The 20,296-nt window shown below is 40.6% G+C and overlaps 1 protein-coding gene across 2 annotated transcripts in view; it reads left to right on the top strand.

The window, feature by feature from the left end:
- Positions 1-20,296, top strand: part of ATXN7 (ataxin 7) — a 137,559-nt gene that overhangs the window by 69,043 nt on the left and 48,220 nt on the right. For both annotated transcript variants that reach the window (XM_044253236.1, XM_044253235.1), the window contains exon 5: positions 18,648-18,752. In XM_044253236.1, the coding sequence (XP_044109171.1) occupies positions 18,648-18,752 (105 nt within the window). The remainder of the gene's footprint in view (positions 1-18,647; positions 18,753-20,296) is intronic.

Here is a 20,296-nt window from a genome sequence, read left to right as displayed (position 1 = left end):
AAGTACTAGACATATATCCCTGGAGACTGTTTCAAAGGTGATCCCTAATTAGAAATTCTGTGATTTGGGTGTCAGGTACAGGATCCCAGTGATCTCTTACTTGACTTTCACATGGGGTTTGGTGATTGCTTGTGGTAGGTTCTAGGTAAATTTGTGTTGATAGATCAATCTCAGATTAATGTAATGAAAGAGATGAAGGTCTTAACTGCAGTAGAGCTTGATTTGTCTTCATCCATGATTCCACTCAGCCCAGTTTTATGCCTTTGACTGCTTGGTCAGTTTTCAGTCTGTTCATTTTCTTCCTGATTGCTTATTCATGCTGGAGTAAAGAATGGAAACATGGTTCTTCTAATAATTTAATCTGATTTGCAAGCGTTCTACAACTCAAACCCATTTTTAAAAAAAGGCAACAAGTCCCATGATAAGAAATCTCAAAAAGAAGAGTGAAAATGTTCCCACTTTAGCCTAGTGTAATTATTTTTGCTGTTCGGTTGCACAGGCAGGCTGCCAGAAGATAGGGGTACAAATTAATTAACCAACTGTTTGCAGAGATATGGACATGTCATTACCGATAAGCACAGACGTAAATAAGGCAGTGCGTTGGCTGTTTTTCCTGAAACAAGGGAGGACAGAAATATGTCAACTAAAATAAAATAAACTAAAGGCTTACTGGAGTGAAAAAGCTTACTTTGTTAGTTTCCATTTATTAGTACATGAAGTTCTTTTTCTGTGTTGTCTTAAGTGCTTCGTGATGTGTTGAATGAGGGGAGAGAGTGCGTATTGTCATGTTAGTCTTTTAAGAGTATAGCTGAATGCTTCGTACTTCTTTCGAACCTATTGAGACCCCACCCACATCCACTGAAATCGTTTTCAGTGTAATATTTATATACCATTACTTTAAGGTAATTGGGATTTATTAGGGCAGTGGTGAGTTTTATTTATGTATAAAGTAATGTATGTGAACAGTTTTGCCCACCCAAGTGTCTTAAAGGAAACAGCTCTCATAATGTCAGAAGCTGTGTCAATTCCACAAGGGTTGGATCTTTGTATTTCTTGTTTACTCTTGCCCAGACGTGATAAAAGTGGGACCCTTAGCGAATACTTTTGAAGGAGGGAATGAAGCTCTAACCAGTGACATGTCATTGTGTTGGTTAGAGACTAGGATCTGGAGTCAACTAGATTTCACCTTTAAGTCCAGACCCATCTCTTGCCAGCTGTGCCACCTTGGGTGAGTTACTTAATCATTCCATGCCTGTTTCTTCATTTGTAAAAGCAGGCTAATAATAGTACCTCTACTGCAGGGTTGTTGCAAAGATTACATAACATAAAGCCATAAAGCATGTAAAGAGCTGAGTACACTGTGTAGCCCAGTGAGTGCGCAATCAATGTGTGATGCAGTGACTATTGTTATCATACTGTATTTTAAACATTCGTCTGACGTTTTACTTCAGAAGCACTCAGACAAACAAACAACTGAGGAGAAACGGGTGTTTAACTTGAGGCATCGCTCTGAATTGTGGCTACGCAGGGTGTTATCTGCCAGCCACATCTGTTTGCACACGGTTGTGGAAACTGTGCTTTGAGTACCTTGTTCAGGTGTGTTGACCAGTTTGCCCTAGAAGGACAAGGAATGCAGCTGCACAGTCTAAAGAAGTACGACTGAGATAAGAGAACACATGAAGCTTTCTGGTGAAGGTATTGCCCATTAGCTCCTAGAGTATTTTGAAGCAGAAATGAGCTAAAAGTCAGAACGAACTTGAGATACTTAAATATTTCCTAGTAGTAATAAACTGCACCTTATCTGTTTACACAGAAAAAGCCTTTGTAACATTAGGAGAGATTAGGAGTTGAAGTAATTGACCAGCAGTCAGCACTCCTCTTTCTTTCTCCCCTTAGTGTGCCTTATAAGTCTCTCCCCTCCCCATACCCACCTGGAGACAGCAGCTGTCCAAGTGAGTTTCCTGCGTGAATGGGAGGACTACCAGAAATGTTTATAGAGCTAAAAATGTAGGATACTCAGGGAAGTCAGTGTTACAACCAAAAGAACAATTGGCACTTTGATGACCTAGTCTGATCCAGCTGTCTCCCAGGTCAGACCAAGTGCCGTCAATTAGGAAGCCTCTAATATTTGTGGAATGAGTGGAGGCCTGAACGAATCTGATTGATTTGAGCTGTTTTCACAGGCGTCAGTGAGAACATTAAACTGACATGTGTACGAGTGCAGCAGCATCTTTTCAGACACAAGGAAGATTTATCTTTATTTTTTATTATAATTTCACTTTAAATATAGCTGCCTGTGGGGAAAGCTTTAATTCACTTGAGTGTAAGGAATGAGTAGTTTTAGGCATTTATGCCTGGTTCTCATCATTCTTGGAACCATATTTTTAATTCCTGGGTGACTTTGAATTATTGACAACTTAGTATTTATGCCTTGCCTGTTTGTTTTGTTTTTTTGGTGTTTGTTTGTTTGTTTTTTTCCCATATGGAGGAACCAATGTTTTAGAATTTATAAGACATTTCTCTAAAATCGGGGGAAGTCTTCAGGATGAAGGCTTCTTTGGCATCTTTTTTGATGTCTCAGAGGTACCTAGATTTCAGATGTCCCAAGTGTATGTTCCTCATTCGCAGACCTGGCATTCTTCCAGAATTCCTTTTCAGAGACTGGTACCACTGGTGCCACTCATCCATCCTGTTCTACAGGACAGAAGACATGGCGTCATTCTCTACATCACTCTTGTGTCCAGGCCATTACCAAGTTATGGCGACAGTTCCTTCTAAATGTCGCAGAATCTTCTCTGTGCCATCACCCTGCCATCCCCAAGTGCAGACTACTCCATGTCTCTCTGCTGTACTAATGCAAACAGATCCTGTCTGGTTTTCTCAGTTCTGCTTTGAACCATGAACCTCCCTTCTCCACACTGCAGTCTGAGCAGTGCTGAAAATAATAGTAAACAGTTCGATGATACTCTTGCAGTAAGCACTTCCAAATGGCAGAGTAAGGACCCCCGAAAATCTCTCCTCCATAAAAATGGTGAGAACACTGTCAAGAATTGTCGAAATTAACTTTGTCAGCATTCCGAAAATTAAGACTGGAGGGATATGTTGATTTCTTACACAAGAAAGAAAGCGGATTCTCTGTAAATACAGCAGACTCTGGGGGAGTGTAATTCACTCTATTTCAAACCCCACCACCAACTCCATAGTAACTTTGAAAACCAACTGCCCTACAACTATGATAACTGTGAAAACCAGCAGCCTAGAAGCTACCAGAAGGGACAGAAGGGGTTTGGAACTCCCCCAAAGTCCTATTCCCAGGCATTTGTCACTCTTTAAACTGTGTAGTAGCTCCCTAAAAAGTTCCATTCCTGGAACTTGCCTTTACTTGCGCTGGCTCAGGGTTCACTATGTGCCCTGCTTATTTAAAAAAAAGAAAAGAAAATGAGCGGCATTTATTGACCATTGAAGTTGTCTGAGGTGGTGATACCAGTTGAGGCTCACTACAGCCTGACCAACAAACTAAGTGGGAAACACTGGGGAAAAGATGTCATTTGGGGGACCTGAGAAAGCACTAATCTCTTACTTCTGGCTGACCTTGAGGCTTTAGGCAAGTAGGAAGTGAAGGCTGGAGAAAAGTTGTAAATGCTTGCTCGAGATCATTGAAGGTATGCTCCAGCATACACATAGAGCCCCTTGGCAAGGGCTGAGAGACTCACTGGTTCAACAAATTTAAGGAAATCCCTGTCTAATAATTAGCTGACTACACACAGACTTTTGCCCTCACCACACATAACAGAGAATATAGACTTTACAACAGTTAGACCAGGTAAATCGCTAAACAAATGAACAAGGACAGGTGGATATGATTTCCAGAGTTGCCACATTATATTATTTGTCTAGTCTTCAACACAAAATTACAAGAATTTCAGAGAAACAGCAAAATATGGCCCACATGCAGCAGCGGGGAGGTGGGGGTGGGGTGGGATACAAATTGGAGTCCTGTCAAAGCAAAGCTTTTTTATATATTGTTAAAATTAAGTTGGTTTGACTCATACTCCATTGTTTGAAGTTGTTAGTTGTAATCCCCAAGCCAGCCATTAATAATTTGGGACAAAAAGGTATACTAGGAAGGCACCCAGGTGGTTCCTTCAGTTAAGTGTGTGACTCTTGGTTTTAGCTCAGGTCATGGTCTCAGGGTTATGAGATTGAGTCCTGCATTAGTCTCCATGCTGAGTGTGGAGCCTACTTGAGATTCTCTCTCTCCCTCTACCCTCCCCACCCTGCACTTGTTGTCTCTCAAAAAAAAAAAAAAAAAAAAAAAGGTTACACAATTTAACACAAAAGGAGGTAATAATGGAGAAATGACAACAACAAAAGACTCAATACATTTAGAAAAAAATTGGAATCACAGACGTAAATCTTATCTTTAGTAATTATGCTAGATGTAAACAGATTGCTAATCAACAGAAATTGGCAGAAGATGATTTTTTAAAAAAATCCCTACAATATGCTAGCAACAGGAGACATACTTCAGGTTCGAAGTAAGAAATATGTTGTAAGTTAATGGAAAAAATATACCATGCAAACAGTAGTCAAAAGAGAACTAGACCAGGGATGCCTGGCTGACTTACTGAGAAGAGCATGCAGCTCTTGATCTTGGGGGTTGTGAGTTTGAGCCCCATGTTGGGTGTAGACATTACCGAGAGAGTAAGAATGAACAAATGAACTAGAGTGGCATACAAATATCAGATAAAACAGAGTTTTAAAAAATGTCATTAGATATAAAGGAGGGCATGTAATCATGAATAAGTCAGTCCTTCACCATAATAGAGATACATGTACCTAACAGCAGAGCCTCAAAATTCATGAAGGAAAAAAACCTGACACCAAAAGGAGAAATGGACAATTTAACAATAGTAGCCGGAGAGTTTAATAATTCACTCACAGGAATGGATACAACAGCTAGGCAGAAAATCAACAAGGATATAGAAGACTTGAAAAACATAAACCACCTAGATTAACCAAGAACAGCAGAATACACATTCTTCTCAAATGTGCATGAAATATTTTCCAGGACCATCTGTAGGTAGCCTCAGGAAATGTAGAAAGACTGAAATCATGTAAATACAAAGTATGGTTTCTAACCACAGAGAAGTAAAATTAGAAATTAACAACAGAAGGAAATTTGGGAAATGCACAATTAAACCAACTACACTCCTAAATAAGCAGTGGGTCACAGAAGAAATCACAAGAGAAATTTAGAAAATTCTTTGAAGTTAATGAAAATGAAATACAATGTATCAGAACTTTTGCACCACAGCTAAAGCAGTTCTTAAGGGTAAACTTAAAGCTGTAAACCTCTCTCTTAAAAAAGAAGATCTCAAATTATTCTTTTAACCTACCTTAAGAAACTAGAGAAAGGAGCAAAGTGAGCATAAAGCAAGCAGAAGGAAGAAAATAACAAAGATTAGAGTGTAAATAGCTGACCTAAAGAACAGAAAAAAAAAAAAAAAGATAAAATCAGTGACGCCAAAAGCTGATACTTTAACAAGATCGGAGGGCTTTGATTTTGATAAAATTGGCAGACCTTTAGCTAGATTTCACCATAGTATTCCTCCTACTAAAATCAGGAATTAGATGACCTCACAGAACAGAAAGGGGTTATAAAAGAATACCGTGAACAACTATGTTTCAACATATTGGATAACTTAGATGAAATGGACAAATTCCTAGAAAGACACTACCAAACTACCAAACTGACTCAAGAAGAATCAGAAGATCCAAATAGACTTAGTACAAGAATTTGAATTCATAACTTTAAAACTTGTCACAAAGAAAAGCCTGGGGCCCGGATGACTTGACTGGTGAATTTTACTAAATGTATAAAGCATTAACACCCATCACACACAAACTTTTCTAAAAAATAGGAAAAGAGGGAACACTTCTCAACTCTTTCTGAGACCAGTACCCTGATAACCGAAACCAAAGACTGAAACTACAGACTAATATACTCATTGTACAGTATATAGTATACTTTATTATAATTTACAATGCACATATACTTAGTCTAAACTTGAGTAACATACATTTGAGCAAGTATGCTCAAGATGCAATTGATAGATGGACAGATAAATCTGAATTATTTCAGAATAATTTCTCCAGTGTTGGTAACATTATTCAGCTTTCGGTCCAAATTATATGATGCTCTATTTTCAGCACATCTCAAACATTTATGTAAACCATCTGAGAATCTTGTTAAAAAGCAGACTCTGGGGGCGCCTGGGTGGCTCAGTGGGTTAGGCTGCTGCCTTCGGCTCAGGTCGTGATCTCAGGGCCCTGGGATCGAGTCCCGCATCGGGCTCTCTGCTCAGCAGGGAGCCTGCTTCCCTCTCTCTCTCTACCTGCCTCTCCATCTACTTGTGATTTCTCTCTGTCAAATAAATAAATAAATAAAATCTTTAAAAAAAAAAAAAAAGCAGACTCTGGTTTGGTTGGTCTGGGTCAGGGCCTGAAATTCTGTAATTCTAACCAGGTTCTTGGTGATGTGGAGAGTATGGTCCATGGGTCATACTTAAGCTGCAGGGGGCTTTGGGGGTGAACATAGAGTTGTATATACTTTCTTTTTCATTGTGATCATTAAGGTAGAGGATCTATAACCATCTTCTCTCTGACTTGATGAATCTCAGCCAGACTTGACATTTATTAAAAGTCTGTGTCTTTCATTGTCTATTAAAAGTCAACCTTCTGGGACATGTTTTTGGTAAGATATTTACAGACTTTATAAATACGGGATAATTATGTTTTATAGTATCCCCTTAAGGTACTTAGGAAAGATACAGATCTCTAGTTTGCCATATTCATCACAGCCACATGGCTGTTGAATAACTCGGTTGGTTATACTGTAAAGCAAATATCATGCTTAACATGCTAACTGAAGGCTAGCCATTTAATTTCAGCTTTCACATGTTCATGGCTAGTATGTAGAAAGACCATTGATTTTTGTGTGTTGTTTTTGTATATAGGCTAAATATTTGTGATGCCCTCCAAAATTTATATGTTGAAACCTAATCCCCAATGTAAGTGATTTTTGGAGGCTTGGCCTTTGGGAAGTAATTAGGTCATGAGAATTGGAGACTCCATGGGATTAATGCCCTCATATGAGAGGCTCCAGAGAGCTCCCTCCCCCTGTTCATATGGGGTACATACGGAAAAGAGGACTGTGAGCCAGGAAGCAGTTTTTCACCAGACACGGAATGCGCTGGCACCTTAATCTTGGACATTACAGCCTCTGAGAAGTGTGTGTTGTTTATAAACCACCTAGTCTATGGTGTTTTGTTCTAGCAGCCCAAACAGACTAAAGCAATTGTGTATCCTGTCATCTTGCTAAACTGGTAAATTCTAGGAGGTTTTCTGTAGGTTCCTGGGTCATCTGCAGATAGAGACAGCTTTATTTCTTCTTTTCCAATCTGTGTGCTTTTTAATTCCCTTTCTTGCCTTATTTCTCTGACTAGAACTTGCAGTATTATGCTAAATAACAATGGCAAGGGGCACCTGGGTGGCTCAGTCGGTTAATCTGCCTTCAGCTCAGGTCATGATCCGGGAGTCCCAGGATTGAGCACTGCACTGGGTTCCCTGCTAAGTGGGGAGTCTGCTTTTCCTTCTCTCCCTCCCCCTGCTCTCCTGCTCTCCTGCTCTCTGTCTCTCTCAAATAAATAAATGAAAAATCTTAAAAAAATGAATAGCAGTGGTGAGAGTGGATATCCTTGCTTTGTTTCTGAGCTTAGGAGGAAAGCATATGATCTTTCTTCATTAAGTATGGTATTAGTTGTAGGTGTTTTTTTGGTAAATGTTGTTTGGCGAGTTAAGGAAGTCCCTTCTATTTCTAGTTATGAATAGCGGTGGTTATACATGAATGAGGTGAATATGAGGTGGTGGTTGTTTATCCTAAAAACTTCTGCATGGTATGATGGTATGATTTTTTTCCTTAGTCTGTTAATGCTCTAATTGCATTGTTCAATTATGGATTATTTGAAATGTATTTTTAGTTTCCATGTATTGGGAAATTTTAATGTTATCTTTTTCTTACTGATTTCTGATTAGATTCCATCATGGACAGAGAACATACGTGGTATGATTTCAGATCTTTTGAATTTGTCGAGGTTGGTTTTGTGGTCCAGGGTATAGTCTGTATAAGGCCAACCATTTAAAAACAGGTCAGTAGGCAGTGCTATTCCATAGTTAAAGCTGTACTTAGTTACAAGAGAGCCATGGATTTTCTGCATATAAGATAGTGGCAGATAAAGTGTTGTTGTATTGACTGTCTTTTGAACAAAAGGAGGAATGGTATTGAGTCATGAAATAATAATGATGGTAAAATCAACAGTACTCTTTATGGAGTCCTTATATATACTCTCCTTACTGTATTTAGAATAGAGTTAAACATTTTAATGAGTTGTCTAATTTAACCCAACAATCTGTGGAGACAGATACCTTTGTTTGGAGGTTAAGTACTTCTCTTGAGATTACAATACCAGCAAAGGGGTAGCCTCTGTTTTAGCCCACATCTTACCCCATGGGCTACAAGCTTAGCTGAATGGCAGTGTTGCAAATCAGATTCAGTAAGGATTTTGGCAGGCACCTCCAGATTTAGAGCACATGGCATTTCAGGCTTGGGTTCTGATTTGAAAGGTCAGAATTTACTGACAGTATTTTGAGTAGCTTAAGGTACACATGAGACCGCTTGTCATGGGTACTGTCCAGTTGGTCACCCTTGTAGCCTGACGTGACTTCCCTAACGCAGATTTCCTAGGATTTTGCTATTTGCCTCCTCTCTTCTGTCTCAGGCACTGTATCTCACTTCCAGTACAAGCAGTGACAACATTAGCATTTGTGTGACTTTTATCTGTGGAGGGTCACTGTAAGGCTGGCCACTCATAGTGATTCAAAATATTAGGACCATTTTCTTTGATCTAACTCTTTGGGTCTCTGCTGTTTGGTTCATTACTTGTTGACTTAAAACATGTCATTTTTCTTTTTTTTTTAATCCAGTCCTTATTGATTACTTTTAAATAAGGCCCCAAACCACATATATCTTAGCAGGCTATTGATTGGCCTTTGTATGCCTACTTGGTTCCATTGTTTAACCTCTTATGGTCAAAGTAAGTCTCATTTCCTTTAATTTGGGAGAGTGTGTGGAGGTTAGAAATAAAATTCTGTTTTGTCATTTCCCAGTTGAGATATTAAAGCTCATTTAATAGCAAATAAAAACTTTTTTTAGATTATTGATATTACTTTTGATTATCTAGAATTGAGAGTTAGCATTTGAAATAAATTTGGGGCTGACTGTAGTAAAAGCTTAGTATTGCAGACCAGCCTTCCAGGTGTGTCAGGTTATTTAGAAGTGTTTCATACACCAGCGGGGCTGAGTGTCCTAGTATCTAAGGAAACCCTTGAGGAGCAATGAGAGCAGACCATCCAGAGGTAGATTAAGCAGTCTGCTCTCTGATAGGTTGCCTTGGTTGACTTTGACTAAAGGCAGAAGAGCAGAGATATCCTGAGAGAATTAGGGAGGGCACTGAATAATGGAGAGGCTTGTGTCCTGAGGTGGAAAAGAACATGTACTTTTGAAAGCCACCTTCAAATCGCGGCTCCTCTGTCTACTGATGCTGTGAGTTAAGGCAGGTAATCTTGTGCCTTTCTTGCTTTTTTTGTGAAGTGTGGGGATACTAACCTTGAAAGTCAGGTAGTATTGTGACGATCAAATGACTTAATACTTAACGCTGTACTTGGAACATAGGAAGCATTCAGTAACTATAAACTTACTACTTTTGCCTTATGTATTAATGCTTCTTAGGGTTTCATGTTATTGTGATTTTTGTTCACTGATACCTATCCAGTACTCCAGTGGTGTCTAGGCATCACCACAGGGATTCAGTACATGCATGAATAAATGAATGATGTATATAGAGTATTTACCATGATGCCTGTAAGTACTTAATACATAATACCATAAGAGGTGCTGGCTATAGATGGTAGAGATTGGAAGCAGTGACCAGTGTAGTTCACTGACAGTAAAAGTAGGAATAATTGGAATCAAAATAGGTAAGGCAGACTTAGCACATGTCAGACACAGTTCTAAGAGCTTTATGTATACTAACTTTATTCTTGTAACTACCCATTAAGTTAGCTACTAGCATCATCTCTGATTTATGAATGAGAATACCAAAGCAGGGGAACTTGCCCAAGGTCACACTCCTAGTGAGTGATGATGGCATTGGGATTTAAACTCGGGAAGTCTGATGAAGAGGGCTTGCTCAAATTATTAATTAATTAATTTTTTATTAATTAATTAATCACCTGCTGTGTGCCAGGCACTATGCTGTGCAGGTATTATACCCACCCTCATGATGGAGCTTACCTCTTAGGGAAAGAGCCAAAACACAAATAAGAAATAACTAATGAGTAAAGAGAAGAATTATCTGAAGAGATAGGGGACTGCTTCAAACAGGGGTGGTCAGGATAGGTCCTTCTATTGGAATACAAGCTGAGACCTGGAGCCAGCCAGGCAAAGCATTCTGGACAGAGGGAACAGAATTAGCAAGGGCCCTGAGGTGGGACAGCAATTGGTTGGCATATTGGAATAATTGTCAAGGAAATGAGAATTCTGGAGTGGAAATTATAGGGTAAATAATATGTCTTGAGGTTGCAGAGGTCATACAAGGCCTTCTAAGCATTGGTTTTCATTCTGAATACATTGGAGAACTACTAAGGTGTTAAGAAGACTGGGTGATATTTTGATGGAAAAATATCACTGGTTGCTGTGGGGTGGGGCTTGGACTTGGTGGAAGGGAACGTAGCTACTGTTTAGATCTAAGACCAGAGAGCAGTGATAGGGAAGATGATAAAAAATGGCTCACATTTTAAAATACTTTGCACTGTTGAGGCATTTTATATTTGTTGGTCCCTTCAACAACTTACGACGTGGTTGTAATTACTTGACCCATTTGCAGGTGAGGAAATTGAGCTCGTAGGTGGCATGGCTGGGATCTGAATGCAGCCAGTCTGGCTCCAGAGGCTGTGCCTTTAACCATGAAGCTCTATTGTCTTTGCAAACAAAGTTCTTCCAGCAGTGTCTCCCATGGTTCATGTGTTCACATTAGCTGCAACGAGGAAGGAGCTGCGGACCCATCTTTGGTTTCCTCCCTTGGCCTCACACTGCACGCGGTATCTCCTGAGGGCTTGACATGGTCCTCCAGAGCTTGTCTTCAGCCAGGTTTCCCCCATTTTCATTACACAGACGTTTTGTGTCGTAGTCTGTTGCATCAGCCCTTAGGGATCACTGTCTTCGATCTGTTTCCCCCCTGCCATTACCTAAGTTGATCTACACTCGTGCCAGTGACCTTTTCTACCATGTGGCTTCCTCACTTATCTTGCATTCTTTCTGGCTTGCAAAGGTATAGCTTAAACTCTGAAGCATGGGCCCTGACCCTCCACAGGGAGTGGGGTGCCAGCGAGCCTCCGCTGCTGCCCCGCTGCCTTTTGTCACTTACAGGGAGGTGTGTGTAGCCCGCAGTAGGAGCGTGAGACCACTGGAGAATTCAGCTCCCATTGTAAAATAGTCCCTATTTGTATACATATCAATCTTCTGTGAGTTTAATTAGAGCTGGGGCCCTTGCAGCAGACATTGGTAGTATGTATATAGTTTTGTGTTTTTGCTCACATTTATTGAGTGTTTACAACATGCTTAGCCCTGAGTGCTCCCCTTGGATAGTTCATTTAAACCTCAAAATAACACTCTGAAATATAGGTCCTGTTAACTGTATTTTACCATTGAGGAAACTGACGTTCAAAGAGGTTAAATAAGGGCGCCCGGGTGGCTCAGTGGGTTAAGCCTCTATCTTTGGCTTGGGTCATGATCTCAGGGTCCTGGGATCGAGCCCCATATCAGGCTCTCTGCTTAGTGGGGAACATGCTCCCCGTCCCCCCGCCTGCCTCTCTGCCTACTTGTGATCTCTGTCTTTCAAATAAATAAATAAATAAAATCTTCAAAGAGGTTAAATAATGTAAAACTGTGGTCACACAGCCAGTAAGAGGAAGAATAAGGACTTGAATCCAAGTAGTGACGTCACACTGCCGTTAGCTACTGCGCTGGCATACTAGCGAAAGAGAAATTGCTGATGTGCATGTTTGAGAATCGGATCCTGAAATGCATATTTTTTCCCGAAATGGCCTCCAGGAATGGGATTGATATGTGTTCAAGGGAAACCTTCTCACTCTTGAATGTGTGTATCACTAAGTGGTATGCCCAATTCTAGTGGATGACTCTGTCATTCAATGACATAAAGGCCTAATTATAACCTTGACTTATGATGGCCCCACAGGGACTTTAATATTTCACTTATTATTCATCAGGTAATAGATGACACACATTATTTGCTGCTTCTTACTGGTCAAGTTAGGCATTATCAGGCACTGTCACTAGAGCAGGAAGCCAGATAAATACAGAACTTTTTCAAGGTTCACACGGCTAGATGGACTGTTAAAAATTGGGCATGGTGCATTGTGGCAAGGCTAATAACTAAGGCATTGCTCTGGGAACATGTAACAGGCTCTGCCTAGCCAAGTCTCCAGGACCATGACCTCAAGGCTGAGAAGGAATGGAGTAAAGCAATAAGCCAGGTGATGATGTGGAGAAGGTGGTAGTTCCAGGCAGATGGAGCGGCAGGTACCTGGGTACTGTGGCAGAAGAGAGCATGATGTGCTCCAGGAACATATCAAAGGCCGGAAGGGCCAGCTGCAAAGAGCTAGTGAGGAGAGAGGCAGGTCGAAGGTCAAGGCCTCGTCGGCCCGTTTTTATCCTAAGAGCAACTGGAAGCTACGGAAGAGTTCTCAGTGCTGGTTGTTACTTCACAAGCAGTGAGAGCTCATCTTCAGGATCCGTGCTGAGGAAGGCAAGGAGTCATCTGTCAGGCAGGACTTACAGAGATGTCTGCATGTAACTTACATTCATAAGCCATAAATCAGTGAGCGAAGGGCTGCAGAGGGATAATAAATGGTGTGAGTAAGAGCACAGCAGAGAGGGCACTGGAACTGGTTCTTACTAAATGTGGGAGTTCCAGGAGGAAGAGGGGAATGCTTTGCATGCTACAGGAACTGTTCTGGCCAAAAAATAGGATTGTGGGAAGACAAGGCAGGCTCTGAGAAGGCCAGGCAGTCGTGAGACTGGAGCAGGTTGCCTCAGGCCAGAGCGATGGGAGAAGCCAGAGTGCTGGGGCCTTGGTTGAGGAGGGGTTAGTCAGAGGTCCCAACCCTATCTTGGAACCAGCAGAGGTCTTCAAGGAGAGGAACAGCTTTGATGCTTTATAGGTTTATAGCTTTGGCATTGGGTAGAGGAGCCTGCAAAGGGAAGAAACTCTGATTCTGTGAGGACACCTGTCCTGGTGTGTGGTGGCCACCACCATGGGTATCGGCAGTGGGAGTGACATGGAGGAGGCAGATTTAGGCAGTGTTGCTGGGAGAACATTGGTAACAGCCAGGGCACAGGAGCCCCCACACATCTGGGTTCAAATTTCAACTCTGTTACTTACTAACTTATAAGGTCTTAATGTTTGTGTACCTTAGTTTTCTGAGCAGTAGTGTGGGTGTGTGACTCCTGTCTCACAGGCTGGGAAGGGGTCTGTTGCTTGAGTGCTGTCTAAGATCTCCTGGAACTTTGTATGTATTAACTATTGTTGTTTTTTTTTATTTATTAGAGAGTGTGAGTGCATGAGCAGGGGGAAGGGCAGAGGGAGAGGAAGAAGCAAAATCCCTGCTGAGCAGGGAGCCTGATACAGGACTTGATCCCAGGACCCTGGCTGGGATCATGACCTGAGCTGAAGGCACTTAACTGACTGAGCCACCCAGGTGCCCTATATTAACTCTCTTAATCTTTCAGTCCTGTGAAGTGCCCAGTAAATTAGGTACTGTTTATCATTACCGTTTGACATATGGAGTTCGAAGAGCTTATAGACTTGTCCAAGGACACACTGGATTCAGAGTGATGGGAGTGATCCTCTCTGTTAGCCACTCTGCTTATGATATTTGTGATGGAGAGTAACTAATTGGGGGGTGGAAGAGGTGGAGCCCCTTGACAAGACTGCTGAACCAGACCTGACAGTGTGTGAATGTACTAGGTATCGGATGAAGAGAAAGGGCAGAGCCTAGCTGAAAGTAGCTTTCTGGGTCTAGGAGAGAGTGGAGGACAGTGTGCCCGGAGCAGAGTGAGCCAAGGAGAGAGGAGCGAGGAGGGAATCAGGGTACAGGCGAGAGGGAGGTGGATGGATATCTGGCAGGGCCCTGGGGCTGTGGTAAGGGCCGAGATTTTATTCCTAGAGGAGTGGGAAGCCACCAGAGAAATGTTAATGGTAGTGATGTGATCTACTGGAGAACTTCAGAGAGTCACTCTGGTAGCCATGCAGAAGAGACTGTAGACCAGCTGATAGATGGACTTCTTCCAGAGCCGGTCAGAAAGGTACTGATGGAAGGCTCTACAGCAGTGGTGTAGGTAAGAGAAGTGGATGCAGATTTTAGAGTAGAGCCCAGCAGACATGCTGGTGTCCTGAAAATCATGAGGGAAGGGGGAGTCAGAGGTGACACCTGGGTTTTTAGTTTTGAACAGTCAAGGAGAATGGATAGTCATTTACCCAAGAGAGGGAAAGTTTTGTGGGGCAGGAACAGGGCAGGGTAGAAAGTGGAGTTCTATTGGACATGCTTCTTCCTTTTGAGATGTATACAAGACGTCCAGATGGCAGTGTCTAGTAGGCAGTTGGATATATGAGTCTAGACAGAACTCAGGAGCCATCTGGGCTAGAGACGGAAATGTGGGAGTCTTTGGCATGTGGGGATTGGGGAGCATGGGAGAAGGGAGACACTCCGGGTACTGCTAAGGTAGAATGCTTTGTTTACAAAATACATGTTCTATTGTTGGACTCAGTTCTCAGAATGGGGATAGTAGCACCAAAGTAACTGAATACATTCCCTCCTGCTTAGGGTCTGGTTTTGGCAAAGAGCATTCATTCTACGTTTGCCTGTGGAGGTTCTGCACACATGCTCATGTGTCCATGTGCTTAAACCCAGCCCTTCCCAGTGTGTTGGCCTGGGGTCTCCAAAGTACATGATGGCCTAGATGTGGGTGCTGGGCTACTTGCTAACTGGAAGATTGGAGTGACCTGAATCCTGAAAAAGATTTAGGGCTTACACACAATAAAATCCTTTCTTTCAAACTGCTTCAGAGTCCATGGAGCCAGGTACAATTTTAAAACTTCTCATTATTTTGAAGTATATAATAGACTAAGTTGTATGTTTACAGTATATTTTATGAACTTTAAAAAAAATTCAATAATAACTAATTTTTATCAATTCTATTTCTTGTTTCTTTCTTTTTTTTTTTTTTCAGAGTAATTCAGTCTTTTACCTCCTTGCATTTGGGCAAGTTTTTTATGTTAATTTGTAGATAGGCTGATTATAAACTTACGCTTTAAAAATATTCAGAAACATACATACTGTCTCTCACAAAAATTTCATTTTCTCTGTTGCCACAACATTCCACATTCTGTTCCTGTTGCTAAGGCCTCTGGAATGTCCCAGTACAGAAAAAGGATATAGAACTCTTTTTTTTTTTTTTCCTCCTGAAGATATTTTATTTAAATTATTTTGTATCTTCTAGCTTACTTCCAAATATGGATCTCTGAAAGTAAAGAATTTAGAAAGCTAAAATTAAAGTTGCTTTAGATTTTCATAGCTGGAACCTGATTTCTGAGGGTAACATGAATTGGATTTAAGTGTGCCGTGTTTCTTTCCATGGGGATTGTGTGTGTGTATCGTGCACGTGTGTGAACACAACACAACACACACCCATGCACGCACGCACACATGTACGCAGGCAGGCTTTTTAGGGAGTGTGATACGCTGGTGAGATACTAAGAACTGAGCTCATGGAGCACACCTGATTTTGAGTCCTCGTTATGCTTTCTTGGTGGGTAATAGTGGACAAGTGTATGTCTCTATCAGTAAAATGAGGATTTTATTGTAGTAAAGACCATATAAAAAGTCTTTAGCACAGGGCCTGGTACATAGCTGTCGCTCAGTAAAGGCCAACTGTTCATCCTCATTACTGTCATCATTGATTGCACAGAGTCTTAAGTTATTGAGGAAATTGAAGTTTTTCCAGAAGTATTGATTCCTGGTCCCTTACAGAATGAACCCTACCTTCTTATTTTTACTAGTGTTTCTCACAAAAGGAAGATAGGAATCACAGCAAAAAAGAACAGTTTTCTATATAAAGGTTATTGTTGCTGGTTGAATTGCTATTACTTGAATGTATCGGTACAGTTCTTAATTTTTTAAAGTTGTTTTATTTATAAAGGGGTGAGAGGGGGCTCGTTCCCCAAAGTATTTGGTTTCTGGGAAAGTGATATATTTTAAACAGCATTGCTTAACATTGAGTGCTGTGGGAAACCACACAAAACCAGCTCATTGCAGTCGCCTAAATCTAAAGTGAGACCACTTAATTTAATGCTGTTTTAACTACCATTTAATTAATAAAACTAATTGAGTCAATTTCATTAATTAAACTGTTGATTTGATATTTATAGACATTTCATACTTCACAGCTGTAAATTATGAATGCTGTGTTCTGTAATTCAGATTTTCTTTCTTAATTGGTCTTGTATTGGAGGCATTGAGCACACGGGTATATGGAACTTAAAGGGAACTACTTACATTTTATTTTTAAAATGAACTGTCATGTCAAGAAATTGTAGCCATGCAAAATGGCTTATTACGTGTTGATCATTGCAGGGATATAACCTTTCCTTTTCTCCCACATGAACTATTTTTAACTAAATGTGGGCATGCTTTCAAGGAAAATAGCACCTTGTTTGGTTCTTATTTTTCATTAAATTATTAAGCTTAGTCACAGAAGTCCGTAGTCTACTAGATAGAAGCTTCTTGCATTATCTAATCAGTTTATCAGAGGTGTTCAGCTCTGACATTCCAAGGTAATGGAGGTGGAAACTGGAAGGAATTTCTAGAAATCACGTTCCTCTGATCTTCAGGGGACCAGATCCAAGCCATTGTTGTGAGTCAGAATGGAATCCCGGCTACTGACGTAGACAAAGTACTTCATCTCTCTGTGAATCAGTTTCCTCCTTTTCTAGAGGGGTTGTAGTGGTATCGACCTAGGTAGTTGTGAGAAAAGAATGAGATCATAGCACCTAGAAACTGCTCAGTGCTGCCATTGCGTCCCAGAAGCTTGTTGGTCCCTGGTATATTTCAGATTTATAGCCTGCAATCTGTGCAATTCAGTGTAATAGAAACTGTTGAAGAAAATCTGAGCTATATCCATGTGTAGATATTAGATCAGTGATTTGATGCTTTGAGACTATGATCACTTTACATCTCCTCAGGGCATTTTCTTTTTCCTGTAAAACTACCATGATCACCCAAGCTGGAGAAAATGTGAAATCAGATCTTACAGGAAAGAAAACAGATGCCAATTAGTTTTGGATCTTTTTTCCCCTTTAAACTTGGTATTTGGTCTATTAAACTATTTGTCTAATTGAAATGTGCTAATTATCCATTCATTGCAGATATTCTAGACAGTGTGCAATACTTAAAATCAGCAATTGTCTTTTTTTTTTTTTTTAAATCTCTGTGCCAATGTGGGCTTGAATTCACGACCCAGACAGAGACCAAGGGTCCCATGCTCTACTGACTCAGGCAGCCAGGCACCCCTAAATTCACCAATTTTGAAATATTTAAGAGATTAGATTCTGAATCTGAAATGTTAGCACTGTTCCCTACCTAGATTATTGTTAAGTGATTATTCATGGTTAGGACTTGTTAGTTAACCACATATTACCAAATATCAAGTCACACTCCGTTTCTGTGTACATGCAGATAGTTTAGTTTTACATTTGTGTTTTAATTAACTTCTTAACCCTAAAGAGTCCAACTTGTATCTTGCCCTATTCTAGTAACTAAACTGAGATTAATGTGTGAAATACTGTGTTTGTACCAAAGTTTCATGAGTTCAGGGACATCAGTATGTGAGCAAAAGGACTAGGGGTTCTTGTGACCTGAAAAAAGAGTATAAAAATATTTTTTTTTGTATTACATCCTGACCAGACCGGCAGTTTTACTCTTCAGTGAAACCTCTGCTTCCTTTCTTAACTGTTCCATAGAACTCAGCAACCAAATGGCTGGAATAGAATGCATAGTTAAACAAAACCATTAGATGATACAGCTTTATGAATTGCTAAGCATTTTATGTGGTCCAGGTTTTTACCCATAACCCTTGGTGGAGTTCATCTAAAGTTGCTTTATTGTGTGAGTGTATTCATTGTTTGCATTTTAATAGATTTGTCTCTTTCACCTCATACTGATGATTTTGGGTGTGTTTTATTTTAACTTTCTGAACAGTGTTTCTGTAAGCCTGATTTGATTTCTCTCTTAATAGTTATGGTGGCACATCAGTTACTTTTAAATGTCACTGGAGTAGTATTTGAACTGGTGTACTTCATCTTAAGGCAGGAGCTTTAGAAAGTATTGCGAGCTAAATGGTTTCATATTAATCAGAACCAGATGAGTGATACTCTCTTTCTTTGTTGCAGACATGCCAATATTTGGTCTGTGTCCAGCCCACGATGATTTCTACTTGGTGGTGTGTAACGACTGTAATCAGGTTGTCAAACCGCAGGCATTTCAATCACATTATGGTAAGTGCTTAACCATTTAAAAATCATTATTAGAGGGTAAAAGGTAAAGCAGGATTAAACTGAAGGCCAGTGACAGCATGGATAGGCTATAATATTCCTCCGTCTGTCAGGAGCTAGGCTTTCTAATTCATCGAATGGGTTAATGCCTATCAGATGTTGGATGTTTTCTGAATTTTATTAGAAGTGATGTGTATTTTCTAATTTATTGAAGTTACACAAGGAAAAATACATTTTATAAAATCTCTTTTGAAATATTGAGTCAGCATAGTGAAAGGTTTATTTCCTTCCAGACCTCATGGTTGTGAATTTAGTGGTTGGTAAAATTATATATACACAGTGTGGATACATGTCTTCTTGATTTTGAAACTTCCAAGTTCAGTAGCTCTAAATCCAGCTTGACGACATGTTCAGTTTGTGAATATGATGAAACTATCACATCTTTTCCATTAAAATGCACATGTACTTAGAAATGAAGCAGTGTGTCTTCGGAGATTTCATGAACCCCTGAGCCATCCCTGGGCTTCTAGGCTCTAGGCCTGCTGTCTGGGTGTTTGATCATGGAAGAATCCAAATAAGATGGCTTTGCTTTGTCATAATGGCACCTAAAGACATCATTTTATACCTAGTTGGTTTCAGTAATAGCTCAGAAGTATTTGAGGGCACACCTTATTTCAGGCATGGGGATGTGTATAGTATGATCCATATTTACTTCCTTGCAGTTTACAACCTAGCTTAAGAGACAGGCAGAACTAACTAGACATACTTTTTAAACAACTGTGAGTTGTTTCCTCATTGTCCTTGTTACTACAGATGCAAGCTTGAGACAGAATAACAGCGGGATCCTTCTATAGATAGAGTGTTTAAGCAAAGCTTCTGAGGAGGTGACCCTGGTGACCTGAGCTGTAAGTGATCGAATGGAGCCACCCATGTGGCAGTCTGGAATAAGTGCATTCTTACATGGAGGGAAGAGCTGGTGTACAGCTAGCTGACTGCCGTAGGTTGAGGGTAGTTAGTGGAGGGAAGTAGAGACTAGAGAGGTCTGCCCTTGTGGGCAGGGATTGGACCCTGATCATGCGCAGCCTTGAAGGGCAGAGTAAGAAGCAGCTTTGAGGCATTGTATGGCTTATTCTATAAGAAAGTAAGTAACACAGGTCCACCTCACTGGTGAATTTGCAGAGAATAAATTGTCTGAGAAGGGTAGAAGCTGGGAGGAGTTCAAGGTGCAAGACATGGTAACAGACTAAGGCTAAGGTGGGACCCTAGAGTTGAGGAGACAGCATAGCTTTGAGATTCGTTGTAAGGCTAAAACTTAAAAAGGCTTGTTGTTGGGACAACAGTTGTTTTAAGAGGCATGCGGTCATATCAACATCCCACCATGTTTTCCCTTAGGAATCGATTTTTTTCCCTTAGTAACCAGAAAAAGGTTTTCTGAGAGTCTGATTCTGAGTGAAGCCCTGGGTAGGGTCTAAAGCGAGAACAAAGGTGAATAAGATACTATCTTCCTGATAAAGAGTCATAGAGGTTAGTATTGGAAAAGGCAGTTA

Source organism: Neovison vison, chromosome 6 (assembly GCF_020171115.1).
Source record: "Neovison vison isolate M4711 chromosome 6, ASM_NN_V1, whole genome shotgun sequence".
Classification (NCBI taxonomy): Eukaryota; Metazoa; Chordata; class Mammalia; order Carnivora; family Mustelidae; genus Neogale; species Neogale vison.
This window is presented reverse-complemented; position numbering and strand designations above follow the sequence as displayed.